The following is a 27,837-nucleotide window of genomic DNA, read 5'->3' on the forward strand; positions in this document are numbered from 1 at the left end:
AGATTATTAACTATTTCAAGCAGAACTCTTTGTAAATGTAAAATATCTCAAGTTTTGATATAAACAAAGTAACTGAAAAATAAAGATTTTGTTGTTTGTAACCGTCTTCAATGCTTAATGAAGGTCTCCATGGTCTTGACCACTTGTACTTTGCTGTTTGTCAGAAGAATGAGTAAAGAAATGCTTAATTATTAAAGTACAATGGCCCAGCAGTCTTATATCACCACTCATTTTTTAAAATACAGTATATTCCACTGAAAAGAATAGAGTTTAAATATGAGATTAATAGGTCATCCTGTTCTAATTTGTTTTAAATCGCATATTTGGTTCAGCTCATTTTATTCAAAACAACTTGAACCTTCTTAGATAAACCTATGGTTTCCATAAATATTATTTATGAAATTGAAATCTGGGTTTCTTGCAGGACCTTCTGAAGCTGCTCTTACAATATGCAGGGTTAGGGTTGTGTATTTGCTGTGTTAAGATGGTCTTACACTGCTTCAGTATTAGGTCATGGGTTTTGGGAGTATTCATCACTCCATTAAACCTTGATTTCCAGTCCAGTTGGTGTCATCTTGTATGCACGTACCTTTTCATTAATTCATTTTCCGTATCACTGAGTCCAATTAAGGGTCACAGAGCTGGAGCCTATCCCAGCAGTCTCTGGGCGAGAAGCGGGGCATGTACCTTTTCTTTTTAACAATTTTCCATAGGAATTCATTTTGTACACCCATGTCCCCATGGTGACAATTTCTGATGAGGCTTCAACAAACAATAAATGGGTCGACTGAAGGACCAGATGCATATCTTAGTTCCTGTTTTGGGTTTTAAGGTCACCCTCTTTAGAAGAGTAATGTACACATTTTACTCAAAGAAAACATGGTTTAAGAGCGGTGTCAAGTAAGTACTCTATGCTAAACTGCAGAAGACTAAACAAAAAAAATAATTATTTAAACAGAGGTGACTTCAGGTATCACCTTACCAAATTGGTTTATTTAAAATCACAAGTTCAATGTCTTACAAACTGCCAAATCTCAAATAGACCATCTTTAGGGTGTGGTGGAACCCAAGATTCTCATAATGATGACCAAACTCTTTGTTACATACATGCCATGAAGAATTAAATTTCTGAAGCCAAAACTGGGTCTAACCTGGTAGGCAGGATGTGCCAAATAAAGTGACCAGGTGGTGAACATAGGTTAAATATTTTTAAAGTAAAAACAACAGGCTTTGATAGGGGGCAACCTTGGGAAATAATTTGAAATGAGAATTTTAGGCTACCTGATGCAAATATTTTATCTCTGAAGTTACAATGAAGTAATAAAAAAAATTAATCACCTCATCCTTGAGATTACTTTTCAATGTACATATCAGAAATCCCATAATCATTGCTGTGAACTGGAAGCGGACTGTTGTGCCTTATCGTTATTAAAGTAATTTAATCTGATTTTATCTAACAGTCCAGCACCACCCTGCGTGGACATATTAACCTGCAGGCAAACATTCAGTGTGGTTTGATAACTGTGACAACCATTTATCCTGAATTTGAATGAGCAAGAAAGCCCCCAACATCAATTCATCGACTTAAAGTCGATAATGACTATTCAGTAAAGGTGATTAAACAAAAGAGATGCCATAAACGCAGTGTATAAGACAGAAATTGGACAAAGACTCATTTTTGTACGTTAGCAGATGCTTGTGTGACTCAGCGATAACGGAAGAATATAGTGACAGCTAGCTATATTCTGAACATTATCAAAACAGTTATCCCAAGAAATGACCGTGCGCACGTCTATTCGTTCACTGTCCGACTGTTTGGTCATATTTATTGAGCTTGTATCTGCTGCTCAAGCATAAAGCATCTGTGTGAGTCTGCTACATGTTAGCTAAATAGTCGCCACTGTTAGGTCTGCTGCGCATGCTCAAACACAAATGAACCGCTCGAACCCCGGAGAGCAATGGGAACAGACACACACTTGTGCGCATGCGCGAACAAGATTTCGGGGATGGGTCTATCGACGGAATCAAGATGGCGACTCTGGCAAAAGCGCCAATATATTTACTGAAGTAGATGTCTAATTTTAAGCGAGATAGTGGGCTTTCCCAAGCCCTATAGGGGTTCCGAGAAACATGAAGACAAGAAACATGTCTTTGAAGAGGAACTGACCCGAATTTATACCGTTACAAAGTCAGCGAGATGTGCGAGAGCTATGCCCGCTCGCTGCTGCGTGTTTCGGTGGCGCAGATCTGCCAGGCTCTGGGCTGGGATGCGGTTCAGCTCACCGCTTGCGATCTGCTATCCGATGTGCTGCATAGATACATCCAACAACTGGCTAAGGTGTGCCATCGATACTCTGAGTTGTGTAAGTGCAGTGTTTGCTATTCTAACTACTTTTTAAACCAATAAACCAGAAGTAGTCGATCACGTTGTTGTTGACTTGTTTGGCTGCTGGCGCCCCCTAGCAAAGGTTAATGTGTCAAAAAGTACAGTAGCGTAGGAAGTAACCGGCTATATAAATACATATTTATTTGAGCGGTCTGTCCTGTCGTCTGTATGTAATTTTACAATCGAGACTCGATGTTGTGCACTACTTTCCTGGTATATATTAAAATTGATAGTCAGAAACCTGTTGAGCATCCTTGGCGTAAGTCAATGTTTTTATGTACCGGTAGTCAAAACTATTGCCTCAACTCTATCAGTATGATTAAGAAAAAATATATCTCAACTCTAACTATGTGTATATATATAAATATAGATATATAGATAGATAGATGTGTATATATAGATAAATATAGATATGATCCAGGGTTTATTATCTTATTTTAATCCTTTCTGTGTTTTTAGATGGAAGAACGGATCCCGTGCTTGACGATGTCAGCCAGGCTTTCAGACTGCTGGGGGTCAGCCTGAGTGAACTGGAGGACTATGTCCACAACCTGGAGCCTGTGCCCTTTGCCCAGCAAACACCACTCTTTCCTGTTAGCAAAAACAATGTCCTGCAGTTTCCCCAGCCTGGAGCCAGAGATGCAGAAGAAAGAAAGGATTACATTCCAGATTATATGCCACCCTTGGTTTCTCTACAAGAAGGTCAGTAAAGTTCTTGGCTATATGCAAAGTGCCATGCATACGCAGTGCATTCGGCACATTGACAGTTTTATATATGTGGTCAGTACCGAGAACACATTCAGTTTCAATCAGCATGTGCTAAACAGCTAATATACCTGACCTGGAAGGATTACCAGAAATATAGCGTTGTTGTAAATTCATTCATCTGCTTTACGATCTTAACAATTTTGCATTGGACAAGAATTTTTAAGATTGCCCACTTATTTGCACCTTCTTCTGCTTATTTCTTCCTTTGATTCATTGCTTCTAATAAGACATTAATTTATTTCAAAATAATTTAGTCTTAACTTCAAAGATACTTTCATTTCTGGGCTGTCATATAGCTTCAGAAATTACTCATGCATTTTCACATTTTATTAATTTACTGTATTATGTGTTTGATTTTAATGGAGGAAATTGTTAGTTTTACTCAGCTCTCAGAAAATATTACTTTTAAAGACTTTCTGACAAAACTACTCACAAAACGTTAGGAATATTTCATATGGGGTGGGGAATTGAATAAAAAATTGGTTTTTTGTTTTTTTTTTGCCTCATAAAAAAATGATTTTTGTTAAATTCTTTTTTTTTTTTTTAATAAATTTTTTTCTAAAAATCCATGATAAAAGTGTTTTGGTTTTTTTTTTATTTTTTTATTGTTTTTATTTATTCAGCAGCAAAATGATGATCTGCCATCTACCAGTAAAAAAAAAAAAAAATCATTGTATGAGTTCTTAATTGATGTATTGTCTTATTATGATTCTGATTTTATCCCTACTTGTTATTTGGGTAAAATGATCTTTATAGGTATTAAAGTAAGTATATTTATGTTGCATTTCTTGGACTAATTTTTTGCCTCATCCTTGTCTCTAGAAGAGGAGGAGGAAGAGGTCCCTCCTGACATGGGCACCTCAGCTGAAGCTATGCAGGTGGCATTGGAAGAAGATGAAGAGGAAATTGATGAAGATGAGACGGTCAATGATGAAAACCACCCACTAAAGAGGCACCTGGACAGTCCTGATGCAGCTTTGGGCATGATGCCCACCTCCAAGAGACCGCGCATGTACCCTGGTCTCAGCCCAGAATGGGGGGTTGAGCCCAGGGAGCCCCTTACCTCCCTCAATCCACAGCGTGTCCCCCCAGGCATACTGCCTTCTCATGACAGCCTTGACCCCCTGTCCCCTGAAACCCCCTCTGGAACTCTGCCTTCTTTCAGACCTCAGCCAATAATACCAAAACACACTGATCAAAAGGGCCTGACCACTCCTGCAAGGAAGCCTAAGGTCTCATCCCCTGGGAGACAAAGGACTAAGTCCCCAAAGGGGGTTATTCCAGTTCCGGTGGTTGGTAGTCCTATTCATTCTCCAAAACCATCAAAAGAAAGGAAGAAGTCTCCAGGCAGGACGAAAAGTCCTAAAAGCCCCAAGAGCCCAAAGATGAGTTCAGCTAAAACACCTCAACCTCAGAGCAAGCCAGATAGTCTCCATAAGCTACCACTGTCCACTCTGAGTGAGAGAATGGGTAAAGAGAACATTCATATGCGTAGAAATATAGATGAGAGGGAGTTAATTGAAGGCCCTTTCAAGAAACTAGAGCCTGATAATACAGCCATTGATGACTCTATAGATGCTGTGATAGCTAGAGCATGTGCTGAGAGGGAACCTGATCCCTTCGCTTTCTCCTCAGGCTCTGATTCAGATAGCAATGGATTCTCTAGTCCCAGGAGGCTGACCATTATGGAGCCGTCTACACCTAAAGCCCCCATAGGGGTCAGCAACTTTTTAAAAGATACATCAACACCGCTTCACATACAACAGCATCTAGGCCTTGGGAATTGGACTCTGGAAGATTCCATCAATGAAGTGGTTCGGAAGGCCAACCGGGGAGGCCCATCTGTCCCTCCTCAAAGCCAAATAGAATATGTCTCATCGGGATCAGCCTCACCGCCCACCCCTGAGCCTCTGCTCAAGGTGTTTGAGGAGAAGAATAAAATGGTTTCATCTTTAGATATAAAGAAAAAGCTGAAGAAGGAGCTCAAAACTAAGATGAAGAAGAAGGAGAAAGATAAGCCAAAAGACAAAGACCGGGAAAAAGATAAGAGCAAACTCAAAGAGAAGAATAAGGATAAGAACAGGGACAAAAACAAGGAGTTTTCCAAGGATATCAAGATGCCATGGAAGGAGTTTGCATTGAAGGATGAAGATCACTTTTCTCCCCAAGATTTTACTCTGCCTGAAGGCTCAATTAAGATCAAGTCAAGAGATGGAGATGGCCCTAAGAAGGAAAAGGAGAAACATAAAGACAAAAAGAAGGATAAAGAAAAAAGTAAAAAGGACAAGGATAAGCGGGACAAGGGGAAAGACAGAAACAAGGAGGACAAGCAGAAACAATCTGCATTGTCCACCTTTGCTCTCGGTGAAGTTGCTCCACTGTTCAGTCCTTCAACCTGCCTGCGCGTACCCTCCATGCTGCCGCCTTTGGCCCCGATCCTTCAGGACAAGGACATAAAAAGCAAGGAGAAGGATAAGAAGAAAGACAAGAAAGAAAAGAAGAAAAAGAAAGACAAGGAGAAAGACAAGGAGCGAGAGAAGGCCAAAGAAAAAGAGAGGGAAAAAGAAGAGAAGAGGAAAGAGAAGGAGAGGGAAAAGGAGAAACGCGAAAAGGAGAAGGAAAGAGAAAAAGAGAGAATCCGATTGGAGAAGGTAACTTTTTTTATTTTGTCTGTAAGATCATCACTGAAACAGAACTAATCTTTGATTTCTATTCAGGTAAAAATTGAAACTCCAGCAGCAGTACCATCTCCAGTCATCCCCAGGCTGACCCTCAGGGTGGGAGCTGGCCAGGACAAAATGTGAGTGTCAGATTAAGGTTTCAAGTGCCGCCATTAATCCTAAAATAAAAACAGCACTACTGAAGACACCCAACTAAAAGTCTTGCATTAAAAACCTTGACGAAGCATTATTAGGGAGGAATGTAACATTCAGAAAAAATGTCCCTGCAGATTGTTTACTATTTTCTACTTTAAGATTTTCAGATTAATTTTATTGCTGTTACTGTAATATTTTACGTTGAGTTCAGTTTAACGATTTTATTCACTGCTACTTTGCTTAATTTTTAGGGATTTATTGCATTCTTTAAGAGGTATTGTCCTTTAGGAACTATGTTCTGAAAAATGTCACATATTTTACAGCCATTGAGAGTAAGTTCAAATTAATCCTTTAAATATTATGAAACAAAGTATTTATTGGTGGAAAATTAACTTAATGTGTAAAGCAAATGTAGTAGAATTAAAAAGCACAATAGTTGCATTCATTGTCATTTTTGCTGTATATACTGATATTTTTATCAGCTAAAGTATGGAAAAATTTATTCGTAATGAACTTCATTTTTACTAAAAATGTTATTGTGAATTTAAGGAAAGATTTCCACCATTTATTGTTATTTTTCCTCATAATTTGAGAATGTTGGCTCGGATTTATAAATGCTTAAAATCTATATATTTGTGCCTTATTTGTCAGCCATTTTCTGTCAGTTAAATCATACTTATAATTAGACATTCAGTTTCAAGAAATGTAAATATCAGATACTGATTTGAAATAAAATAGCCTTAAATAAAGAACTACAGGAAGAAAGACATTTTTCGAGAAGTGTAAATAGAAACAGCTACTTTAAAGTACGTTTCTAATATTTTAGGTTTCTATAGAGCAGTTTGTTATTTTGACTTTTAAACCTTCTGCTGTTCACTTTTTTCTTTTTTTAAATACTGCATCCTGTCGTGAACTTTAAGGAGTCCTTTACTGACTTATATTGTTTCTGTTCATCACCAGTGTTATCAGCAAGGTGGTTCCAAATTCAGAGCCCAAGATGCCAGTACCCAGGACTCCAGCTACCAAGTCCGGGCCTGGGAATCGTCCTCGGACACCCCCACCACCCCCGATACTTTCCCCAATTGTACCAACTTTGCCTCCACCTCCTTCCTCACTTCCTCCCACCCTTCTTCCAACATCATCTTTGCTCTCTCCACCTTCTATGCTGCCTCCTGCTGCTTCTGTCAAGACACCGGTCCGCAGTGTAGTTACTGAGACCGTCAGTACTTACGTAGTAAGTTGACATTCTCTGCATATTTGGTAACAGGAATTTCATGACTTTTACCAGGCTTTAATGTCTATTAGATGTTCATGAGATATATCGAGGTCAAATGTATTATATTATTTTCTCCTTCATTTAGATATCTGTAACATATTTGTAGGAGATTTGTCCTAATTTTTTCTGTCGTCTTTCTTCCTCCAAGATTCGAGACGAATGGGGAAATCAGATCTGGATTTGTCCTGGATGCAACAAACCTGATGATGGCAGTCCCATGATAGGTTGTGACGATTGTGATGACTGGTATCATTGGTAAGAGATTTACCGCCATTAAATGAACCATAAAACATAGTTTGTTTTTTGTTTTTATTAATCCTCCTCTGGTTGCATTATTGTGTAATGGCAAAACCAAATATTTTTATTGTTGAGGAACCATCATGTTTGTAAAATACAGCATGCCGTAATAATTCATTATTTATTCATTAGTAGTATTTTAATGTTTTAAGATAATTACTTTTTTTTTTATTAGCTAATTTAAAGTATCCAACCAAATGGTATTTAGTATTAAATCACCTAAAGCTTTAGAGGTTAATCTTTAGGTGATTACTGGGAAATTCTTTTTACAGAATCAAGCTATAAATTAGAAAATTGCATTCAACATGAACTGCACTTTTGCAACAATTTTCAAATAATTTAATCTGTTTATCTTTTTTAGGAAAAATTGGAAATCTTGATTTTAACTTTTTTTTTTTTTTTTACTTAGTAAAATATGCTAAATTTGAGTTGCATGTTCTAAAGTCCTTTTACCATCTTTTTTTCTTAAACATATTTTAAAAAGTAAATTCACAGGAGAATGGAAATCCAGCTGTTGTCTCGCTGTCTTTTGACAGACTCATTAAGGTGCTGGATGGCTAAACTCAGCAGTAAATCGTTCAATATAGAAAGGAGCTGATAATATCACACATAGTAATCTAGAAAAAGCAGTTCACATGTGACTGGAAGCTTGTGGTTTGCCAAAATTTGAAAATCTTGCTGCTATGATCTGTGATTTACACCTGTGGCAGTTCTAAGCTATAAAAAATTGACTTCTTGTTTCCTAAAGTCTTCTGAGACATAAAAATCTTCACATGAAGATGTTAATAAGGTTACAAGACATTTGATTTAAACAAATAGGTAAACTAACACAAATGTCTTTTTTCTTTTGTCCCTCCAGGCCTTGTGTCGGGATCAATGCAGCACCTCCTGAGGAACAGAAGTGGTTCTGCGTTAAATGTTCCAGCAAGAAGAAAGACAAGAAACACAAGAAAAGGAAACACAAACCACATTGAGACTATGCAAAAAGCACATATTCTGGACTTTATGGACTAAAGCCATCATTGAACACTCGTGGCACTGCTGTAAAAAAAAAATTAAAAAAGAAAGTTAAAATTATGGCTGACTTTAACTTCTAATGATTTTTTAAAAATGATGTCAGCCATGATGCGTTGTGAGTTGGTTCAAAACAAAAAGAAGGAAAGGAAAAAAAGGCTTTAACCAGCACATATCCAGCCTTAGTTCTCATGTGGGCTCTGTTTTCCTTTTTTCTCCTGTAAATTGTTTGCTCGTTGTTTTGGGTGTCTAGTTGTAAGAGAGGCAAAGATGACAATTATGTCTGTATGATTTGAAGAGACCACAACAACTTCTGTAAGATCAGAACTGGACTTTGTGACAAAGCAGAGGACAGAGCATTGTCTTTATTTCTATTCGCTTCACGTTGCCATTGAAGGATTGACCTCCTTGTCAAACCTTTTCTCCAGTTTTTCTGCAGAATCGCTGAAATGTCATGTATATAAAGATGACTGCATCAGGCATGTATAAATGTGTAAATACCGACTTCTAAGCCAAGTGCATTTTGTTCTTAGGAATCTGACTTGCTCAAACCATTTCCAGATATTGGTTTTTAAATCCAACAATTTCCTGTAATTTCTGTACATTTTTTAAATTTAAAGTTTGTATTTTTATTTTTTTTTCTTTATGGATTAGTCCTGGAGTTATACTGTAGTTGTGCTTGTAACGTAATTCATTTTGCTGATATTTCAATATTAAAGATGAACAGTCTGTGTACTCACAGACTTTAAGATATAAATCTCATTACCATCAGAGCTGTACTCAGATTTAATTTCAAACACTTCTGTGCATCTTTATTTTACTTTCATCTTAAGCACAGATCACAATATTTATGTATTTTGTTCTTGCTTTACAAAAGGTTTGGAAATATTTTTAACAAAAATTTGCTTATTGAACTTCATTTTAATGTTGAGTGTTGCAATGCAAAATGCACAAGTTAAGTCCTAGATCCTTTACTTACAGGTCAGCAGGATGCATTTTCATTTGCTTCTTCTGCAGTTCATTTACACATAGTTCAGCTTTTCCTAAAGATGGATTGAGGTACTGGGAGTCCAAAATATCGTACTGTCCTGTTCTATTTGTAGGCTTGTTCATGTCTTTCTACCTACGACCACACGGTGTCATTCTTTACACACAGGATCTGGCTCGCTGCACAATGTGCAGACACCACAGCACTATTAAACTATTTTTTTTTAACAACTTATGAATGTAAGTAATTTGATGCATGTGGAATCTGTTATGCCTTATGACTAGCTCTACATCAATTAACAATTCTTAGGCAATAAATGTTTTTTTTTAACTCTTTTTTTTTTTTTTTTTTTTTTTTTTTAAATCATTTTCTATCTCCAAATCCATAATCCAAATCATAGATCCAAAATGAAGTCAGGTTAAACCTTTTCAGACAATTACACTCATGAAACAAGTAATGTAAGGAAAGATTTAACTTAAAGCAATCAACAATTTTATATTGATGCTCATTTTTAATATTTGCCCAAAGAAACTGATTGAACTGCCAACGAGGAATGCAAAATTGTGAATTTGTACACAGGAGGGAAGGCAAAGAAGAAGACAAAGTACAGAGAGGCTTAATAAACCCCACATTTGAACCTTTATTTGTTTATTTTCAATGCCACCATCCAGAACTAGCTGCAGCAATATGGCATGTGGGTGTTAAAAGTGCGAATGAATACTACTACAGAGTGATGGTAACAGCAACTTTTTCTGGAGCATATAGATGGACGTGGCTAGATCTCAAAGTGTAGGTCTGGTTATCACTTTCAAATAGGTTGAGATGGTTGATTTTTTTCAGGGTGAAGACAACCATTTCCAAACCTGCAGTTTGTTCCCTAAAATATTATGTCATCCAACAACATGCAACATTCAGGAATACAGAGCAATGCTCTATTACAAGTGTACCAGTATGTCACTGCTTGACCAGCCAGCAAGGGCATCAGTGATGACAGGATAATGGCATGATCCTTTCTTTGACATCTGAAATTCAACTGAATTTAGATCTTAAGATCCCTAAAATATGTCAAAATCAGTGGTAGGACAGACATATCTCCTTTCTGAACATTGAAAGCTGAAGTTATTGAATATTGACGATAAATAGAATAAAACACTAACAGACTCCATGAGTCTGTGAGGGAAATATCTATTTTTTTCTGCTTATTATTGATTGACACTTTTCTAAAATGCTAAATAAGACATCTGAACTGAGCATGATGCTTTTGGTCATTTACTTGAATAGTAATTGTAGGCTGCTTTTAATTGCTGTCAGGAAATAGCTCACGTTTTCCTTGTTAGAAATTCAGTGTGTGAACACTGTTTGCCAATAAAATGAAATCACTCTGAATACATGTCTTTCTTTTTATTGTGTAATGTTTAGAAATGTTGACTTTTACACGAAATCTAAAAATATTACAACGTCTCTAAGCTATTAGGACAGATGCCTGCAGAAAAAGAAAACTATGGTCAGGTTGTAAAGGATTTCTCTGGTTATCAGTCAACATTTAGAGATGATGATGGCCTTCCATGTCTGATCTCACTTTTTTCAGTCTTAGCAGTGCACTGCACCGGTGAAGGAAGATCTAGTTATGTAACTATAAGCAGGAGTTTCAATTGATAGTCATGAGTGACTTTACTTCTTGAAATCGTAAAGGGCATCATCAGCTGTACTGTGGTTCAGCAATCTACATTTCCAGTGCTCGCTGATATCAGAACTGTAGTTGTTGATCTTACAGTATTTGGAGCCCTTATTTTAGAGCAAAGTCATGAATTTATTAATAAACAGTACTTAAAATCCATTAATAAACAAAATCCAGAAGGAATACCTACATAACATCTATGCATAACATCTATAATCTATAATAGTTAGTCTCTAATGGTTAGTCATAGCAATGTTAAAGGTGTATATTAGTCATATTCAGTACATTCTTCACTTTAATGATCACTTTTCAGCTGTGTTTTCAAGTTGAAAAAGCCTGGCTGCTATTTTCACTGTCATGACTGCTGTTTAACACCAATCTGATTATTTTAGCTCAGTCCTCATTAAACTGCAGAAAAATGTGTCATGCCCAATCACCAACTTATTATCTAGTCAGTCCAAGAGGCAGCCATTATATGTTCATAATAAGTTATAATTCGGCTCTCAGGAACTGTGAATCTGAAATGGATTCGAAGGTTTCCAGGCAGAAGAAATTACACCCCCCTCATCCCTCATTACTTTTAAACATTTAAAATAAAGAAGAAATCCTTTTACTTATTCACTTCTCTCTCTTTCAGCAGGCCTCTCCCTCAGATGACCTGAGAGGAAATCTACTCAGTGTCTGCTGATAACACAGAATTAAAGAGGAAGTGGAAAAAAATGATGTGCCGACAAAGAAAAGGGAAGTAAAAGGACTTCTTCTCATGCAAAATATGACATTTAAATGCGATTTAGTTCTTTTTTCTCATATCTATGATAAAAATCTATAATTCACTCATGTGAGCCATCATGGATGTCAGTAGTTAGAAAAGCAAAAACAGCACAAGAGACATATAGTAGGTTTATTTATGAACAATTCTTTTTTAAGACTAATACAGATTTAACCCGAAGACAACTGCTGAGAAAACATATCAGGTAGCAGTATCTTCTCCAGTGCGTGCCAGTGCTAACTTCAATCTTGGCTATGGGTGTCACTCTCCCTCATTGGTCACACAAGCTGGTGTCAAGTCTCCTTTAGTCAAAGTTTCCTGCTTACATCTGTCGGATCATAAATCTGACTGTTCAGTGCTTATAAAGACAGGACTTTGGTGAAGATACATTAAAAGGATTATGTCTTTATTTTTTAAGTGGTGTACAACCTCTCAACTTTGTCTTGATGCAACTACAGCACATTTCCTCGAAAAGAAAATCGGACAGTTACAAAATCTTTGCCGATTTAGTAAGACAGAGAGTGCCTGTTAACTTATGGTGTTTTAACTTGACATTACTATTAATATCTAAATGTTAAACTCATGGAAATGTTGTGTGGCACGCTCACTAAACAGAAAGCAATGATCACTGAGCTGTGACAGTTTCAGTTCTTACCCACAAAAACACAGATAATATTTGTCTTTGCAAAATAGTCCCAAGGGAGCCAGCGAGTGGTAAAAAGGGAAAGCTTTCACTTTCCACAAGGCCACCTGCAGTGCTTTAAACATGCCGCATTATTAGTATTATTAGACTGCAGGCATGACTGCATTTTGTTTTTCAGCTGCAGCACACACCAAAACTCAGCAACACTCCCTTTCACGTTTTAATACATGTGTACAGAATGTGGCTGCAGCAGCAATGCAGCTTCCATGTCGGTACCCTCCACAGAAGCATTTTATATTCCATTTCCAGACAATATTACTTTACCTCTGCAAGCTCTCGTCAACTGTGAAGGATTTGAAGAGACAGTATTATCATGGTGTACTTTTTCAAGTGCTCTCACGTGTTGGTAGATCAGAGCAACGAGGGAGTCTTTCAGTTATTCTGTGTGCAGTGTGGTGCCTGTGGGTCTGACAGTCATACTAAGCAGCAACAGATCATAAAAAAAGAGGATTTGAACATCAGTGTTTAAAATATTCATGTCAGCAGAAAGAGTGTGTCTGAAATGAAGAGGATTTTGTGCCATGATCAGAGGAAGTAGATTCTCTTCATGCTGGTCTCCTTAGTTATGATACCAGCAAACACAGACATGACCCTGTTTCAGATGACTTTACTACTTAATGTCACATTACTCTAAAGGGACTTAACACCTTTGGGAGAATGAGACCTACTTTCAGCTCCCCGTGGGTTTTGCAAACATAATATTGTAATGAAAGACTCGAGTTTTTAATAAGATGGCAAATGGCAGCAAAACACGACAGAGAATGGATGTTCTGCAGTTTTCAGCAGCTTCAAACACTCCTTTTCCTTCTTCAAATTTCAAACTATGTCAGAACACAGTCAAATGAGCTTTGCGCCATGCAAATTTGGATGTGAGAGGTCCTTTCAGTCTTTTCAGAGGCTAAATTCAGCCACAGATAGCCTTTATGATATATTTATTTGCAATGAGAATCAAACTTATACATGCGAGTGTACAATCTGGAGTGTCGTAGCTTCCTGTAACTATGGTGCAGGCCAATATCAAAACTCTGCAAGTACGTCAGTCCTGGTTTAACTTTGTGTTGCCAAAAATAATAAACATCCGGGGCGATGCTTTCATTCATCTGTTTTCATCAAGTGTGTATGGTAATTGCAAGATTGCACACATTCAGATTTTTCCATCACAACAGAGATGAGAAGCTTCCAGGAAAACTCACCACCTATCACTCTCTAGTTTCTGTTCACCGAGATGATGAAGTATGACATGCACATGATCACCTTGCTGAACATGGTTATGTCTACCTGTAGGCATAATGTTCAAGGACTCTATGAAAAGCCATGTTTTAGTGATTTATATCAGCAATGATGGACATGGATTATTGAATAAGTACTGTTGAACTAGTTGCCCTTGCCATTACTTGAAAAACTAGTTCAAATATATGCCAGCATCCACAGAAACATGTCACGGATTGAACCAGGATGTGAGATCTTGCAGCATCTGTGTCCTCTGGTTTCCCCAAAGCTGACAGTGGGAATAAATCACCCATGGTCAATATTCTAAAGTTTTCCAAATATGGGTTTCAATTAGTGTGAGAGTGCTGCTGTGGACACAGTTTTACAGCCTGCAAACCGGGCTGCCGCAGGCAGCACAATGCATTAGCACACGATGAGCTGTCAGAGAGGATTACTTCAGCTACCACAGTCAGCGAAGGGGGTGGGCGCCACTCTGCTGCACTAAACCAAGAAAAGGTGGGCGGGAGACAGAGAAAAAAAAGAGAATCACATTGAGGAAAGAGGGAAAGAGAAGAAAGTGTCCGAAGCACCGGGTGGATTTTTTTTTTTCCAGAGCACCAATGTTGGAACACTCTTCTGAGCTAGCCCTGGTGCAGAGTCTGTATGCCAACAGCATGCGCTGTCCCCCTTCTGCAGCTGGGATCTCTGTCAGGAATGAGGAGCTGCCTATGAGGTACGTTGGGGCTGGCCCCTCATTCAAATTTGGGCTAGCTTTTGTGGAGTAGTCCATATTTGGACTGCCTCTTTGTCTGGGTTGGATATTGTCATAGGGTATATTGTTTTCATTTGAGACATCCTCCCATGCTGTGCCTGGGGGCAGGATTGTGCTCCTCTGTGTCTCTATGTGCTTACGTATGTGTTTTCTAAAGGATTTAACCATGTGTCTTATAATGAGTTTATCTTTTTTATTTCAACTAAGCCCCCCCCCCCCCCCAAAAAAAGAAACAACCTGTTTTTCATTAAAAAAAAAAAAAAAAGTATTATCTATTTCTCATAGCATTGTCATGTCATTAAATTCACCATATGCTTCCTTTTAAAGTTTCTCAAGGTTTTAGATGCCTACGAAAAGATATAAATAAATAAAGGAAGATAAATATGTCACTGCTGCAAATTCAGTAATTATTCTCTTTGAATTACACAGCCTGCTGAGAAAGAGGTTAAAAATGACTCCAACAAAGGCCTCAGTGCACCGAGTCTGTCAAAACCACAGATATCAGTGACGTTTAAAAGTTAAATGAAGGAACATTTATATTATATCACCAAATATGACTAAATAAAGTGTTTCTACCCTGATAAGGCAGTGCTGTAGTGCTAACAACATCTTGACACAGTAGATTTCCTCTGTGAGGAAGATAAGAGGAAGTTCACTCTCTCCATTTTGAGAGCCCTTTAGCTGGTCGCCATTCGACAAATGATTTTATGAAAGGGGAGCTAGGAAAATGTGTGCTTTAAAGTTGACGTTGGTGGGTTTGAAGCTGACCTATTTTTCCACTATGCAGTTTGTTACGAAAGATGCAGGGGGGATGATGATCATGGGTGAGTGGGCCTTCAGTTCCACTGCATGAGGGGAGAAATGTTTGATGTAAACAACAAAAGCATGATGCATGTAGAGGATTAAGATGGGATTACAGTAGTAATAATCTGAGATTAAGAATTAAGTATTAGGAGGTGCCACCAACTAGACATTGGCTTGTGAAATTTTCTCAAACATCTCTTAGAAAGGGAGATGCGTTCCAAAGGGAAGGTGTTGGAATACTGTGCAGATTACTGAGCTGTATCTGCACAGGAAACAGCTGCTCCTTGGAAAATACTGTTCCTTTAATAGAAAATGGATTAAATTATGTCCTCCAGATCTAATTGACTGAAAGAAAATATGTGAACACTGCTGATGGGATGACATTAGCGTATTTAACCTCCATCTTTATAAAAGCTGAATCCCAGAGAGGTTTACACTACCTTTTTATAGCAGCCCTTCAAGTTTAATGGTAATTCATGCTAGATGGTGGGCTCTTCTGTATGTATCAAATAGTTTGCAAGATCACATTATACACACAAACCTCATTCAGGCACAGAGTACACTCTGTACTAATGCCAGGTTGCCTTGAAATGGCTATGGATACAAGGATTAAGTCGGATTTAATAAATGAGGTGTTTCTTAACATTTGCTATGAATAATATTTTGGAAAAGTGCAGCTGCTGGAGCAGCAATGAATGGGTTGATATTTGAACTAGCCCCCTCCTGTCTCGATGCTGTGGAAAACCATACTTGACAACCCCCCCGCCCATCCCCCCCCCCTCTCATTTTCCCTCCATGAGCAAAGGCCTCGCCTAGTCAGTCCAGCACAACAAAAGAAAGATAGGCTCCCCCTCCCCCAGAGAAACAACATGCAGGCACAAATGGGAGTATAACCTATGACCCTGGTGGAAAGCTAAACTGAAGAAAAACTACATTTCAGCATTTTTATCTGCAATGTCAGACAGCAAGCTACCTATATTTAATCCTAATTTATTTATTTAGTTGGATAACAAAAAGGCCAGGGCATAATTTAGAATGGTGGGGTAATATGGACACAGGAGTAAATGACTAAGCTCAATGGACAATGGATCCTATATATAAATATTTTTTAACTTTTACATTTGAATTATGATATATAACTCATCCACAGACTGCCAGCCATTCAGAGTAAGAACTGTACCCTGGCTTAGTTTTACAACAAATATTCAACATTTTGTGAAACTTTTTTTTTTTTTTTTTTACGTCCATCGATCATTTAGTAAAAAGTGGTGAATATAGTTTTTTTTTTTAATATCATACTTTTGTAGTCCTGATTAGTTTCATAAGATGTTTTAATTTTCCCCCCATTAAATGATATAACACGATTTAAAAACATTTTAATGTGTGGTTTTCTACGTTTATGGCCTCTGACATCTGATTTCAGAGTCCTGCTCTTGTGTCTTCAGTATACCAAATAATATGATTAAATCTGTCGACCAAATTTGGAGGGAAGGTGCAAAAACTGACGAGATCTGGTCGATTTTTATATCTGTTCCTTTGTTCTTTATTTCCCCAATAAATTCTCTTTATCCTTGAATGTTGCACTGCAAATTATTCAAACTCGCCTCAGCCTGAAAAGCCCGTTTTTATTTTCAAGTATCATTATAACGACACAAGCAGGTGATGAACTACAAATTGGTAAGTAAACTTCGTAAAATACCACGTGCAGTCTCCATAAGAGCAGCCAATAATTGTGATATGGGGACAGAAGAGCAGTTGCCTTGAGCAGCATGGTTTCAGACCTCTTCTTTTTTTTTTATGACCACGCCTCTAGTTTACTGCAGCTCACTAAGCAGTGAAACACAGGCTTGTCTGGGTTTATTTCACTCGGAGGACGAGGGAGAAATAAGGAGGAAGGAGTTCAGCAGACGCCGGTTCCTTGTAATGCAGCTTTGAAGAGGAAGACGCCCCCTCCCTCTGCACCTGCTCCGCTTCGTCTTCTCGTCGTCTCGCAGGAGTTGAGCCTCTCGCAGTGTGCGGGCGTCGCTTCTCATTGTTCGACGTTGTTTTGAGCATGACTTCGACGTACAACCTGGATTTCCTCCCTCTTTCCGAAAGTCGGTTAATGACTTCGAGCGACACAATGTAAGTACTCACGCTATCGATATCTGTCGTGTTGCCGCTTTGCCTGTCCACAACTGCAAGCGTTTTTAGGTGTTTTTGAGCAAACAACACAGTTCAGCGCTAGTTGGGAGTTGGCTAACGTTAGCTTACACGGATGCTAATGTTGCTAGTTGGTTGAACAGTGACGGGTCACTCACCTGGAGTTCAAGTTGTTTGTTGAAGTTGGGCAAAAATTATGCCACACTGTATGTTGGATAGGCTACAAGCGAATTCACTGCTAACTGCAGCGGAATATAATCTGCGAGCTAACACGTATTTGTAGACGACTAAACGCAGTTAGCTAGCGATGTTATTCGACACTACGCGGGGCGCTGGACTCGTCAAGTGACATGTGCTTCCGGAGATCATACGTTTCGGTATCGTTTGAGAAAAATATTGACTAGCTCGTCTAAATAGCGTCATTTTTGTCGGTTCGTGTTGTAATAGTTGAACAACCAGCGTCGCATTCTTATCTGATGATTTATGTAGTACGAGTGAACAAGTTGGCTCTGAAGTGCGGCCGACCGAAGCGGTAGGTGTTAAATGTCGGTTCATGGGGAAGTGCTGCAGAACAACCGTATAAAGTTGACTTTTTAAACTTATAATTTGAACAGTAGTCTACCTAAGGTTGGTTTAATTTGACAGTGTAATTGTTTATGGCTTAGGAAGATGAAAAAAATCGCACATGGGCCGACAGCTGTGCTTCCTTGACGTACTCCCAGTTGAGCTAACGTGGTTAGCTGCAGCTCACAGACATCGTTGCAGCCTTCCATGTTGGAAGTGGAGCGCTTTCTCTCAGCGGCAGAAAACACGTGGGTTGCTACATAATTAAGCCATTAATGGAAATCTTGTGACATGGCATGTAAACAAGTAAGGGGGAAAACCACTCACCAACAATCCTGTCCACTCAGCACCAGAAAATCCTGTTTGACAGAAACATTACCAAAACCCACAAACTTCTTAGAGGCCTTTTTATTTATTTATTTATTTTTTTTTAAACATTTTAAAATGTCTGCAGTGTAGAAGTGTGTGATCTGCCTTATGAGCAAAATAGATATGTTATGCAGGATACTTTAGGTGAGTCGGGTACGTTTTTTTTCTTTTTCTTTTTTTCTTCCCACTAAAAGGTATCACAGCTTAACATAACTAGCAATTTGACATATACACCTTTTATGTAGGCAATGTTGCTGAAACGTCTAATTTCCATATAGTTGTGGGGCAAATATGAAAATGAGAGAGTGATGAAAAGATTTTTGCAAATATCGCAGGCTTAGAAATTTCTACCTCCCAGTTGAGTTAAAAACTGGATTTAAATGTTATTTACAAATATGGATATTAAATAATAAATAGATAATTTACCAGGAAATAGCAGGTCATTTAGATAGACAAATTGGCTAAAATTGAGCCTTTTAATACTTGAGATATTAGGTGTTTCAGTTTGCACTTATTTGATCCTGAACTTTCCTGTAAATTAAACATTTATTTCTTAAGTTGTTCCTCAAACACTTCAGTTTTGTGATTATATTGATAGCATGGTCTATATAATGAGCTGCACCTACAATACATGAGGAAATGTCTTTGTTTTTAGCCTGATCTTAATGATTAAGTAATTGTATATCACTAAATATATAATATCCAAGCTTTTTACTGTTTCCTAATGATATGTCTTTGTGTTCTTTACCAGGGAATGGATTTAATGAAAAAATAATCATTTCAGTTCTAAAGAGCACAGTTTGTACTTGAGTTGTATTCTGCCTTTTTAGATGTCTTTTAAACCTCAAGTAATGTTTGTTTGTGTGAAATGCTCTTTCTTATTGAAAGTATTATCTTGTTTGTGTGACTTGAAGTGGCGATTAGATCTTGACAGAGCCGTGTTTGATTGATTTATCTGCTTGTTGACAGTTAGAGACTATCCAGCCTTAAATGTGATCCACTGGCAGCCAGTGCGACCATAGTGCTATGTCAGTAGTGTTACGGTTATCCTCTCTGTTGTGGACAGTGAGTTGTTGATCAGTGTGAAGTAAAGGACCTGGCATTGGGTCCAGTAGCTGTTACACCCAGCTGTTCTACCACCTCTCTTGGCTGTGCAATAATGCAATATGACCAGATGTTGAAGGACAAGAAGAGGGCTCTGGTTTAGGCTGCCATCTCATTCTGTTCTCCTGCTGCTTGTTTTTGTGGCTATAGTTGCTATACTGGCTGCCCTGGAGCAAAATACAGTGTTGAAACATTCCTAATCATGCTTTCGGTCTTCCATGTGGCATAGTTTGATCAAAGGTTGAGTAAATTTTGCAAACTTTACAAACAATAGATATTAAAGGTTGATTAATACCAAATGGTCCTTTCAGATGTATAAGATTATAATTTTGGCAGTTATTAAAGTCTAATTTTGGGATATATTTAGGTAGCAGAATAGACTACATGATTTCTAAGCTTATATGTAAGTAGATATTGGTTTGTCATGCATGTTTCTTGTCTGTAATTGACACAGCTAGTGTCTGTTGTTTACAAAAAAAATGGGAGTTAACTGTGGTTTAAAAGGAGCTTCTCTAGTGGAATATGCCAAGTGTAGCTTCGGCATGTCACGACGGGAGAGCATCTTACGAATTCCTTTTTGTAGAGCAAATAACGTCTGTTCTTTGTATGAAAGCTTTCATTAGTGTATAGTGCACCATATTTGTTGGTTGTTTTTAAACATTTGATGAATGAATGTTCTGCACTGAGTAAAGCTCTAAACACTGAGCGTGCCATTTGCAGTATTTTTGACAATCTCAGAAAATACCATTAATTGTAAACAACTGTTTATAGGGAGAGGTGAATGAGGGATTGATTGCAGATGCGGCTACAGGAAAACATACATCCTTAGTGAGGATAAACTGAAACCAAGACTGTTTAGTAAGTTGTTTTTGTTTTTTTTTAATATTAAAGGTTCTTAGTTTTATATAACAACCTTCGAGATGGTTAGTTGAATATGTTGGGATGGAAAACTCAAAGTAATCAAGTTGCTGTCTTTTAATATGCTGTTTGTGTCTTCATTAGAGATTCATTGGTGGTGCAAAGCTGCACCTGAAGGTTTTTATTTTTTCCTTATTCATTTGGCTTTTTGACTGTTGGCTCACAAGCTTTATTTCAGCAACGTCATCCAAAATCACCAGGGACACTCGGTGTGATTATGCAGCTAATGGTGCGGGTCTTGTTATCAGATGCTGGCCGTCTGTTAACATGCAGCCCATTCAGAGGCTGATTGAACCTGTCTCTCTTTATCAGGGGAAATGCAACAATGAAATTAGGCCATTTTGAGCTGAATTGGAGTTAATACCACTCGGAAAATGTTTTCTTTTCAGAGCTGAACTGTTTTTTGAAGCAAAGTATTTCTTTCTGCTTTTCTAAGATAAAGGAAAAATACATTTTTAGCGCTCTTTTTGTTTTGTTGTTGGATAAACACACATCAGCGAGTCTTGATTAAAGGCCCTGCACTATTCTGTAAATCCTCTAAATGCTACTTTTATATGAGGCTTGTTTTTTTAAGTTAGAACTTGAAACCTGTCAAAGATCAGAAGAATATTTTATTACAAGCCTTTGAAACAGTCACCAGTCTAAGAATATTCCGCTTCTTCATGTAAGAGCTGTGAAAATAGATGAACCTAGAAGAGATGGCCTTTTCTTTCTTCCTGACAGCTGTCAGAGATATTACCATGGCAATAGAGGCATTCTGTGTCTCACTGAATCAGCTTATATGGTCATTGGTTTCCTGAAAGAAGGAACAACTGGAGAGAGAATTAGTTGCAAACAGCTGTTATAGTTGACTTAAATCCCCCCCCCAACACGTTATTACCAAAACAGCCTAAGGCTAAGAAACAGGTTACAGTTATTTACTCAAAACAACCCTATAGATTTTGGCCATAAAACCTTCATTCATTTGATCCATTTGAATTTAAGTAACTTTGTCAAGTCATGTTCTCCTAGATTAGCCATGTTTGTAACATGCTATTAATTTATAGCTGTTAATGTCTAATGACTAATGTCCAGACCTCCGCCGAGCCTACAAAATCATGTACATAACCAGGCAAATTGGCTGTCTTTCTATTATGGGCACAGTAAAGGTAGCCCTGGCATGCTTGGGCGGTCAGAGCTCACCACCAAGAGACACACATGGTCTTGATAAATCACCTGTTTTTATGGGTGGTGCAGCAGAAAGCATGCGACTCTCATGGCTCTAGCATTGGTTGTCTCGTCAGCTGCTGCAGGGTGTCTCAGAGTGTAGTGAACTGCCATATTGTAGGGGTGTTTGTAGAAGCAAAGACCTTGATTTTGTTTTATTGGCATTTAAAACTTTCAGTAACTTTTTTTTTTTTAATCAGAAAACATTTTTCTGCTTTGCCCTTTTATGTAATACTTATTCAAAACATTAAAATAGTTTCAAAGTCTTAAATGGGACAATCATGACACTAATCATATGTAAATTTTTTTTGTGACTAGATTTAGGTGGCCAACTGTGGTCATCGAGAGCCGCAGTCCTCGACGTGTTGTTGGGAGTTACCCGGCTGCAACACACCTGACACACATCAAACTTAATTATCCGACTTGTGCATAGTTTGATGTCAAGCGCTGCACAAGTCTGCTAATTACCCATTGATTTGAGTCAGGTGTGTTGCAGAACGAAAACAACTTGACTGCAGCTCTTAGGGACCAGGGTTGGCCACCCCTCGAATCAATTCAACGTATGTTTACTAAAATGTTGACTTATGACTATTGAATGTAGTGTGACAGAGGTCTGACAGCCGCATATCACTTAATTGGTAATAATTATTTTAGCATGCAGGGAGGCTATAACTTATTTTGCAAACTTTTTAAATCTTGAACTGAAGCACCTTTTTTGCAAATTGGTGCGATTTGTGAAAGTGGTAATGTGTAATTGTCAAGTCAGAATTAACCTATTTTTTTCTCCAAAGTGCACTGAGCTAGTAGTGATGCATGTACAGAATTGAAGTTGCATCCAGCAAGTATTACAGAACAAACCAGCAAGGTACTTAACATTCAAGACTTGCTTTGGACAGTGTTGGTGGTTCAAATCCTGCTCCCCCAGTCAATTTGTGATTGTTTTCTTGGGAAATCCTCTTGACCCTGCTTGCCTCTCATGTATGCATCACTGGTGTATGAGTTTGGTGGTGGTTGCAATTTGGCTGTCTTGTTTCTGTCAGTCTGCCCTTAGGGTAACTGTGGTTACACATTTAACTTACCATTGCCAGGTGTGAATTGGGAATGAAAGAATAATGGATTTAATGTTAAGCTTTTTGGGTGCCTTGAAAATTGCTATATAAAAAAATCCATAATCCAATGTCTTACATGCAAAAACTGTACTGATTGGGTACAGTTGCATGATTTTTTTAAATTCGGAATTAAATAATTCAGAATTAACGTATTCTCCTACGAGTTTACATCCTCACTTAATTCTTCTTTAGAGCGGCGGGTTGGGAAGGGTTCTGATTGGACAGAGGGTGGACGTGACTTATGACATGTAGTGGAAATAAACAAGGTTGGCTCCCTGCTTCTCGTCTTTTCAGTCTTAACTTGTAAAAACTACATCAGTACCAGTTTCACCGCTATTTTTATTACAATTTTGAAATACTAGCTCAACACGTGCATACTACTTAACTTTTTGCAGCAACTGAGAAAGAGAAGAAAGATAGACCGCTGAACACGGGAGGCAAAACAACACGTCATCGGGACAGGACAAGGTGACAAGCATGCGCAGAATGACAAGAATTAACTTGGAGCGGAATTAAGGTTTACACGACAGAGGAATGAAATAGTTCGGAAGTAAAATGTTAATAAACCAGTCACTTAAATCGGAATTAAGTTTAATTCCGAATAGAAATTTACATTAGGAACTAAGTGTTTACATGCACAGGAGAGAAACTGCCTTGTATAACCAAAAAAATTAAAAGGGAAATAAGAAGTTTGTAAAGGTCATCTGATTTGAAATGTGGCTTATAAATGCTACACTGCCTTCATGAAACTTGTTTGAGCATCATCATTACAATGTGCATAAGAACAAGTCACTTTGCAGGTCCTGCGATGTAGGAGGCAAATAAACTCAACTCATTTTTATAAATGTCAAGGTTACATGACACACACGGTTGATTGTTAGAAGCAATGAAAGATAACGGAATACTTTTTTAAATAGGGCTGAAAACAATAATATTTACAAAAAGAAGTAAGATCAGTGCAAGTTAATTGTCAAAAAGATGGGAGCCATGCAGAATAAGTGCTATTCAAGTCATCTTTTAAAATTCTTGTATTTCTTTAAATATCACAGTCTATATGGCTGGGTTAGAAAAAAAATCTCAACGTTAGTTTTTTTCAATATTGTGCAGCGCTCTGTGAAATTTTCCAACAAAAGAAGAGATGTTAGTAGGCTGTTAGTTACAGCTCAGATAACCACTCACTTCCCCACCTAGTTGCTGCAACAAATTTTAGCTGTTACAGTATGATGTCGCTTTTGCTATGACGGTGCTGTCTGTCCACTTATTTGCTGTCTGTCCAAAATATTTTGTGAATGTAATAGGATTAGGGTGACTTAATCAATTTATTTTTTCTTTTCCTAAAAACATGGGGATGGGTAGCACTGCCAAAAATAGCATCATATTAGCTTTGACAAGTTTTATGTGAGAAAATTATACTCAGCTGCAGGTTTTTTTTTTTTTTTTTTTTTTTTTTTTTTTAAAACTTGTGTTAAGAAAACATTGTTTAAAAAAAAAAGAGAGAAAAATAAAGGCTGTCCTGGAAAATCCAGATTTTCTCAAGTGAGGTTTGCTCTCGATACTGTGGGTTTTGATCAAAGGGCCCTCAACAAAATGGCGTCAGAGCGCCACTGGCAAAATTGGCTTGTGTCACACACCAGGGCAGTGGCCTTAGCAGATGAAGCCCTCGGTGTGCTGCAAAGCATCCCTCTGACTTAGCCCATTGTGCTGCAGAGGAACGGAGAATAGTGTTCTCCACCATGGGGGAACAATATGTGATTGTTCCCCTGCTGTGGTGAAGAAGTCGTAGGTTACTCTCTGTACCATCGCCAAAGCGCCTGAGGAAGAGATGAGGCTCAATCTCTGCTTGCTAACCAGTGATTCTTGAAGATTTAGAGCTCTGCTGTTCTGTTTTTGTTTAGCTGTTACAAGCTGGTGGAAGGGGGCCACTTGCCCCCCCTATTTTTTTTTTTTTTTTTTAAATTTTATTTATTTATTTATTTTTTTAAACAAGGGTTGTCTTTTGTTTCCAGCAAAGCTTCTTTACGTTGATCATTCAAAATATATTTAAAACCTCAAGGGGGACCAAAAAATAAACAAGCAAGTACGGGAGTTGGATTTCAGACGAACAAGACTGAATTGCTACTTGTTAGCATGTCATTTAGGTCCCTGATGGAATTTGGGGTTTCTGCAGAACGGCTGGGCTCAATTTGTAAGAGATGGATGGCTCGTGTCCAAAGGTCTGTGTCTAAATGTTTTTGTCACAGATTAAGTTGTTGATTTTGGGAATGTTTTCTTCAAATTATTTTCACAGCGTGATTCCAATGTTTTTCATAATGTCCCTTTGCCTTTTTTGTGTTCTATAGAATTTATGGATGTTTTGCAACTATTTCTTTATTGTTTGGATGGGATTTTTCAGCTCTAGCACCCCTAAACAAGGGATATTTGCAATTTTGGGTCTACATTGAAATGTTTAATTTGTGTGTGAGACCTTCAGGTCATACTTGTTGGTACACTGATGGGTATCTATTTTCTGAGTCTTGTGTAAAAAGAATATGGCACAATTTTGGCATTTAATTTATCCCTACCATTACCATAGCACTCAAGAACCATCTCTTGTTTATCAGGATTTTATGTTTTTTGTTATTAAACATCAATGGTTTTAAAACATTGACTATAATGGGCACTTACTGGTCTTTAATGGTAATCTTAAGAGTTTAAGTAATGGGTGTACCTTCACCATGTGCAGTTTGCTTAGTTAATATCTAGTCTGTTTCGGTTTAATTTTTTACACTCAATGTGAACACTGAAGGTGTCAAACTATGAATGTTCATGCTTCTTCTGGAAAATAGTGGGGGCAGAGTTTTGTTCCTTGTGTCATGCATTGGGCTGCCAGGATGGAAAAGTTTCAGTGTGATGGTTCAAAGAAACAGTCTGGAACAGGATATTTGTGACCCTACACCTTGCCTAGGAGGGTAATGGGAGATTGAGAGATTAAGGACAGGTAGCCAGAGAACTAGAAAGCTGTTCACCTGTCCTGTTCACAAGCAAAGATAATCTGAGTTGGATTTGCTATGTTGTTACTGGGAAATGTCTTTTATGATGTGTTTTTGGCACGGTGTGTACCTAAAGTATTGTATTTTTGTCATGAAAATATCAGTCTCATAATGTGCATTCAGAAGTTCAAAATTTTCATGTTTTTACTAGGGCTGGGCGATTAATTGGATTTTAATCTCAGTTGAAAACCCAGATCATAATTATAAAAATAAAGGGGTGCGATTATTTTTCTCTTTGCAGTTTCCTCCCCTGCTGTCTTCAGTTCGTGTTAAATAATCAAGATCTCAATTTCAGTCAAAATAATCGTGATGAGAAATCATAATCAAGCAGCCCTAGTTTTTACTCATCTGTTTTTTATGTTAATGATCTCAGAATTAGTCTGATATAACTTTTTATTTCAAACTTAAATCCTGTTGTGGTTTTCTTTTGGTCTTCCTGAACCTTGATTAAAAACTTGTATGAAAACTTTATTCTCATTTCTTCTACTTTAACATATTTCAGTACCCAAGTGACTATTATCTAAATAGAGGATAAATAGTGGAATTAAGATTTCATTCATATTTTTTCTTCACTAAGGGAAATGTATGTATTTGCTCAAACACAACATGAAATACAGATTTGCAAGCTGTCAGAAAATCCAGATCAGTTTTTCTAAACCAGTTTGGAAAATTTTGAAAAAATGTTTTTTTCAAAAATATTTACATTTAAGTTTTCAGTCATCTTAGAATTTTGTTGCTTTGATGTTGCTGTGTTTTCAAAATATCTCAGCTTTGAACTATTTTAATTCTGCCAAAAAATGAATTAATTGATAGATTTTCTTTATTTTTCTCTTAGCAACGGCAACGGCAGCAAGATGAACGGGTCACTAGAGCACTTGGATCAGCCAGATCCAGATGCCATCAAGATGTTTGTGGGACAGATTCCACGCTCCTGGTCAGAAACAGAACTAAAAGAACTTTTTGAGCCCTTTGGAGCTGTGTTCCAGATCAACATCCTCCGTGATCGCACTCAGAATCCTCCTCAAAGCAAAGGTATGATCAAAATTCCCCTGACGAGCTGCAGGATGTCATTTTAAAACACTGCTGTTCTATGAATACTGTTGTGAGCATCTCCCAGGCTGTAAGTAAATTCATCACAAAAATCCCCATTTTTTTCCAGACTGCTACTATAAGTTGCAACCAAAAGTATAAATTATATATCTCTTCTTTGAGTGTATATAGTAGTGGCTGTTATGCCCGGTGATCTGCGTGACCTGGGTGGGTGGTAGTGTCATCCAATGACTAGACAGTCTGGTTCAAATTCCGTCCCCCTCAGTCAGTCTGTTTAGGCAAGACCTGTAAAGACAGTTCACCTTAGGTGTCTGCGTCACATGTTCAGTGGTGGTTACAGAGGCTGTTGGCAAGGATTGGCTGTCACATTTTTGTTAGTCTGCCCCAGGGTACCTGTGGTTACACATTACTTTCCATCATGAGGAGTAATTGAATAATGGATGCATTGTAAAACAATTTTAAGTACCTTGAAACATGCTATTTAAGTATATTCTATAATAATAAATAATAATAATCTTCCCTGGGAATGATGGGTAGTCGGTATTCTTGTTATACAATTTTTTAGATTTTTGTATGTAACCCTGTTTCCAATATAAATTTTTAACCTAGAGTAATGTCTAGCTTTCTAGAATTTGGTAAAGCCTGAACGCTCTGTGAGCTAAGTCAACCTGGAAGCTTCCCTGTTGGGTAATTTAAAGTTTGCTCATTTTCCTCAGGAAGTGAAACGTTGCTGCTGAGTTACCTCAAGGATAGGTGTGGTGGATAAATAGTTTACAACACTGTCATTTCATTAGAAAAAAAAATAGATTGCAGATCTCAAATTATTTTGTCGATATCAGGACTTTCAAAAACATGAAATATTGAAC

The 27,837-nt window shown here is 37.7% G+C and overlaps 2 protein-coding genes across 4 annotated transcripts in view; both read left to right on the top strand.

Annotated features, from left to right (window-relative positions):
* The first annotated feature begins 2,025 nt into the window (after positions 1–2,025).
* Positions 2,026–9,738, top strand: taf3 (TAF3 RNA polymerase II, TATA box binding protein (TBP)-associated facto). The gene is made up of 7 exons (XM_079253401.1): positions 2,026–2,363; positions 2,846–3,088; positions 3,977–5,805; positions 5,872–5,954; positions 6,931–7,204; positions 7,395–7,501; positions 8,403–9,738. Exons 1-7 carry the CDS (start codon positions 2,198–2,200, stop codon positions 8,515–8,517), a joined length of 2,817 nt encoding a protein of 938 aa, XP_079109527.1. The 5' UTR covers positions 2,026–2,197; the 3' UTR covers positions 8,518–9,738.
* A 7,622-nt stretch (positions 9,739–17,360) lies between these two features.
* LOC306765920 (CUGBP Elav-like family member 2) overlaps positions 17,361–27,837 on the top strand; it is a 29,913-nt gene continuing 19,436 nt past the window's right edge. For all 3 annotated transcript variants that reach the window (XM_079253458.1, XM_079253459.1, XM_079253460.1), the window contains exons 1-2: positions 17,361–17,604; positions 26,757–26,953. In XM_079253458.1, the coding sequence (XP_079109584.1) occupies positions 17,534–17,604; positions 26,757–26,953 (268 nt within the window). In that variant the 5' untranslated portion in view covers positions 17,361–17,533. The remainder of the gene's footprint in view (positions 17,605–26,756; positions 26,954–27,837) is intronic.

The sequence above is a fragment of the Telmatherina bonti genome (assembly GCF_933228915.1).
Source record: "Telmatherina bonti genome assembly, chromosome: 2".
Taxonomy (NCBI): Eukaryota; Metazoa; Chordata; class Actinopteri; order Atheriniformes; family Telmatherinidae; genus Telmatherina; species Telmatherina bonti.

Bases quoted from the DNA above. Each gene is read 5' to 3' on its own strand.
- taf3 (XM_079253401.1), top strand. From the start codon at position 2,198: ATGTGCGAGAGCTATGCCCGCTCGCTGCTGCGTGTTTCGGTGGCGCAG. The intron at 3,089-3,976 runs GTCAGTAAAGTT...CCTTGTCTCTAG, and splicing joins CTTGGTTTCTCTACAAGAAG to AAGAGGAGGAGGAAGAGGTC. The intron at 5,806-5,871 runs GTAACTTTTTTT...ATTTCTATTCAG, and splicing joins AGAGAATCCGATTGGAGAAG to GTAAAAATTGAAACTCCAGC.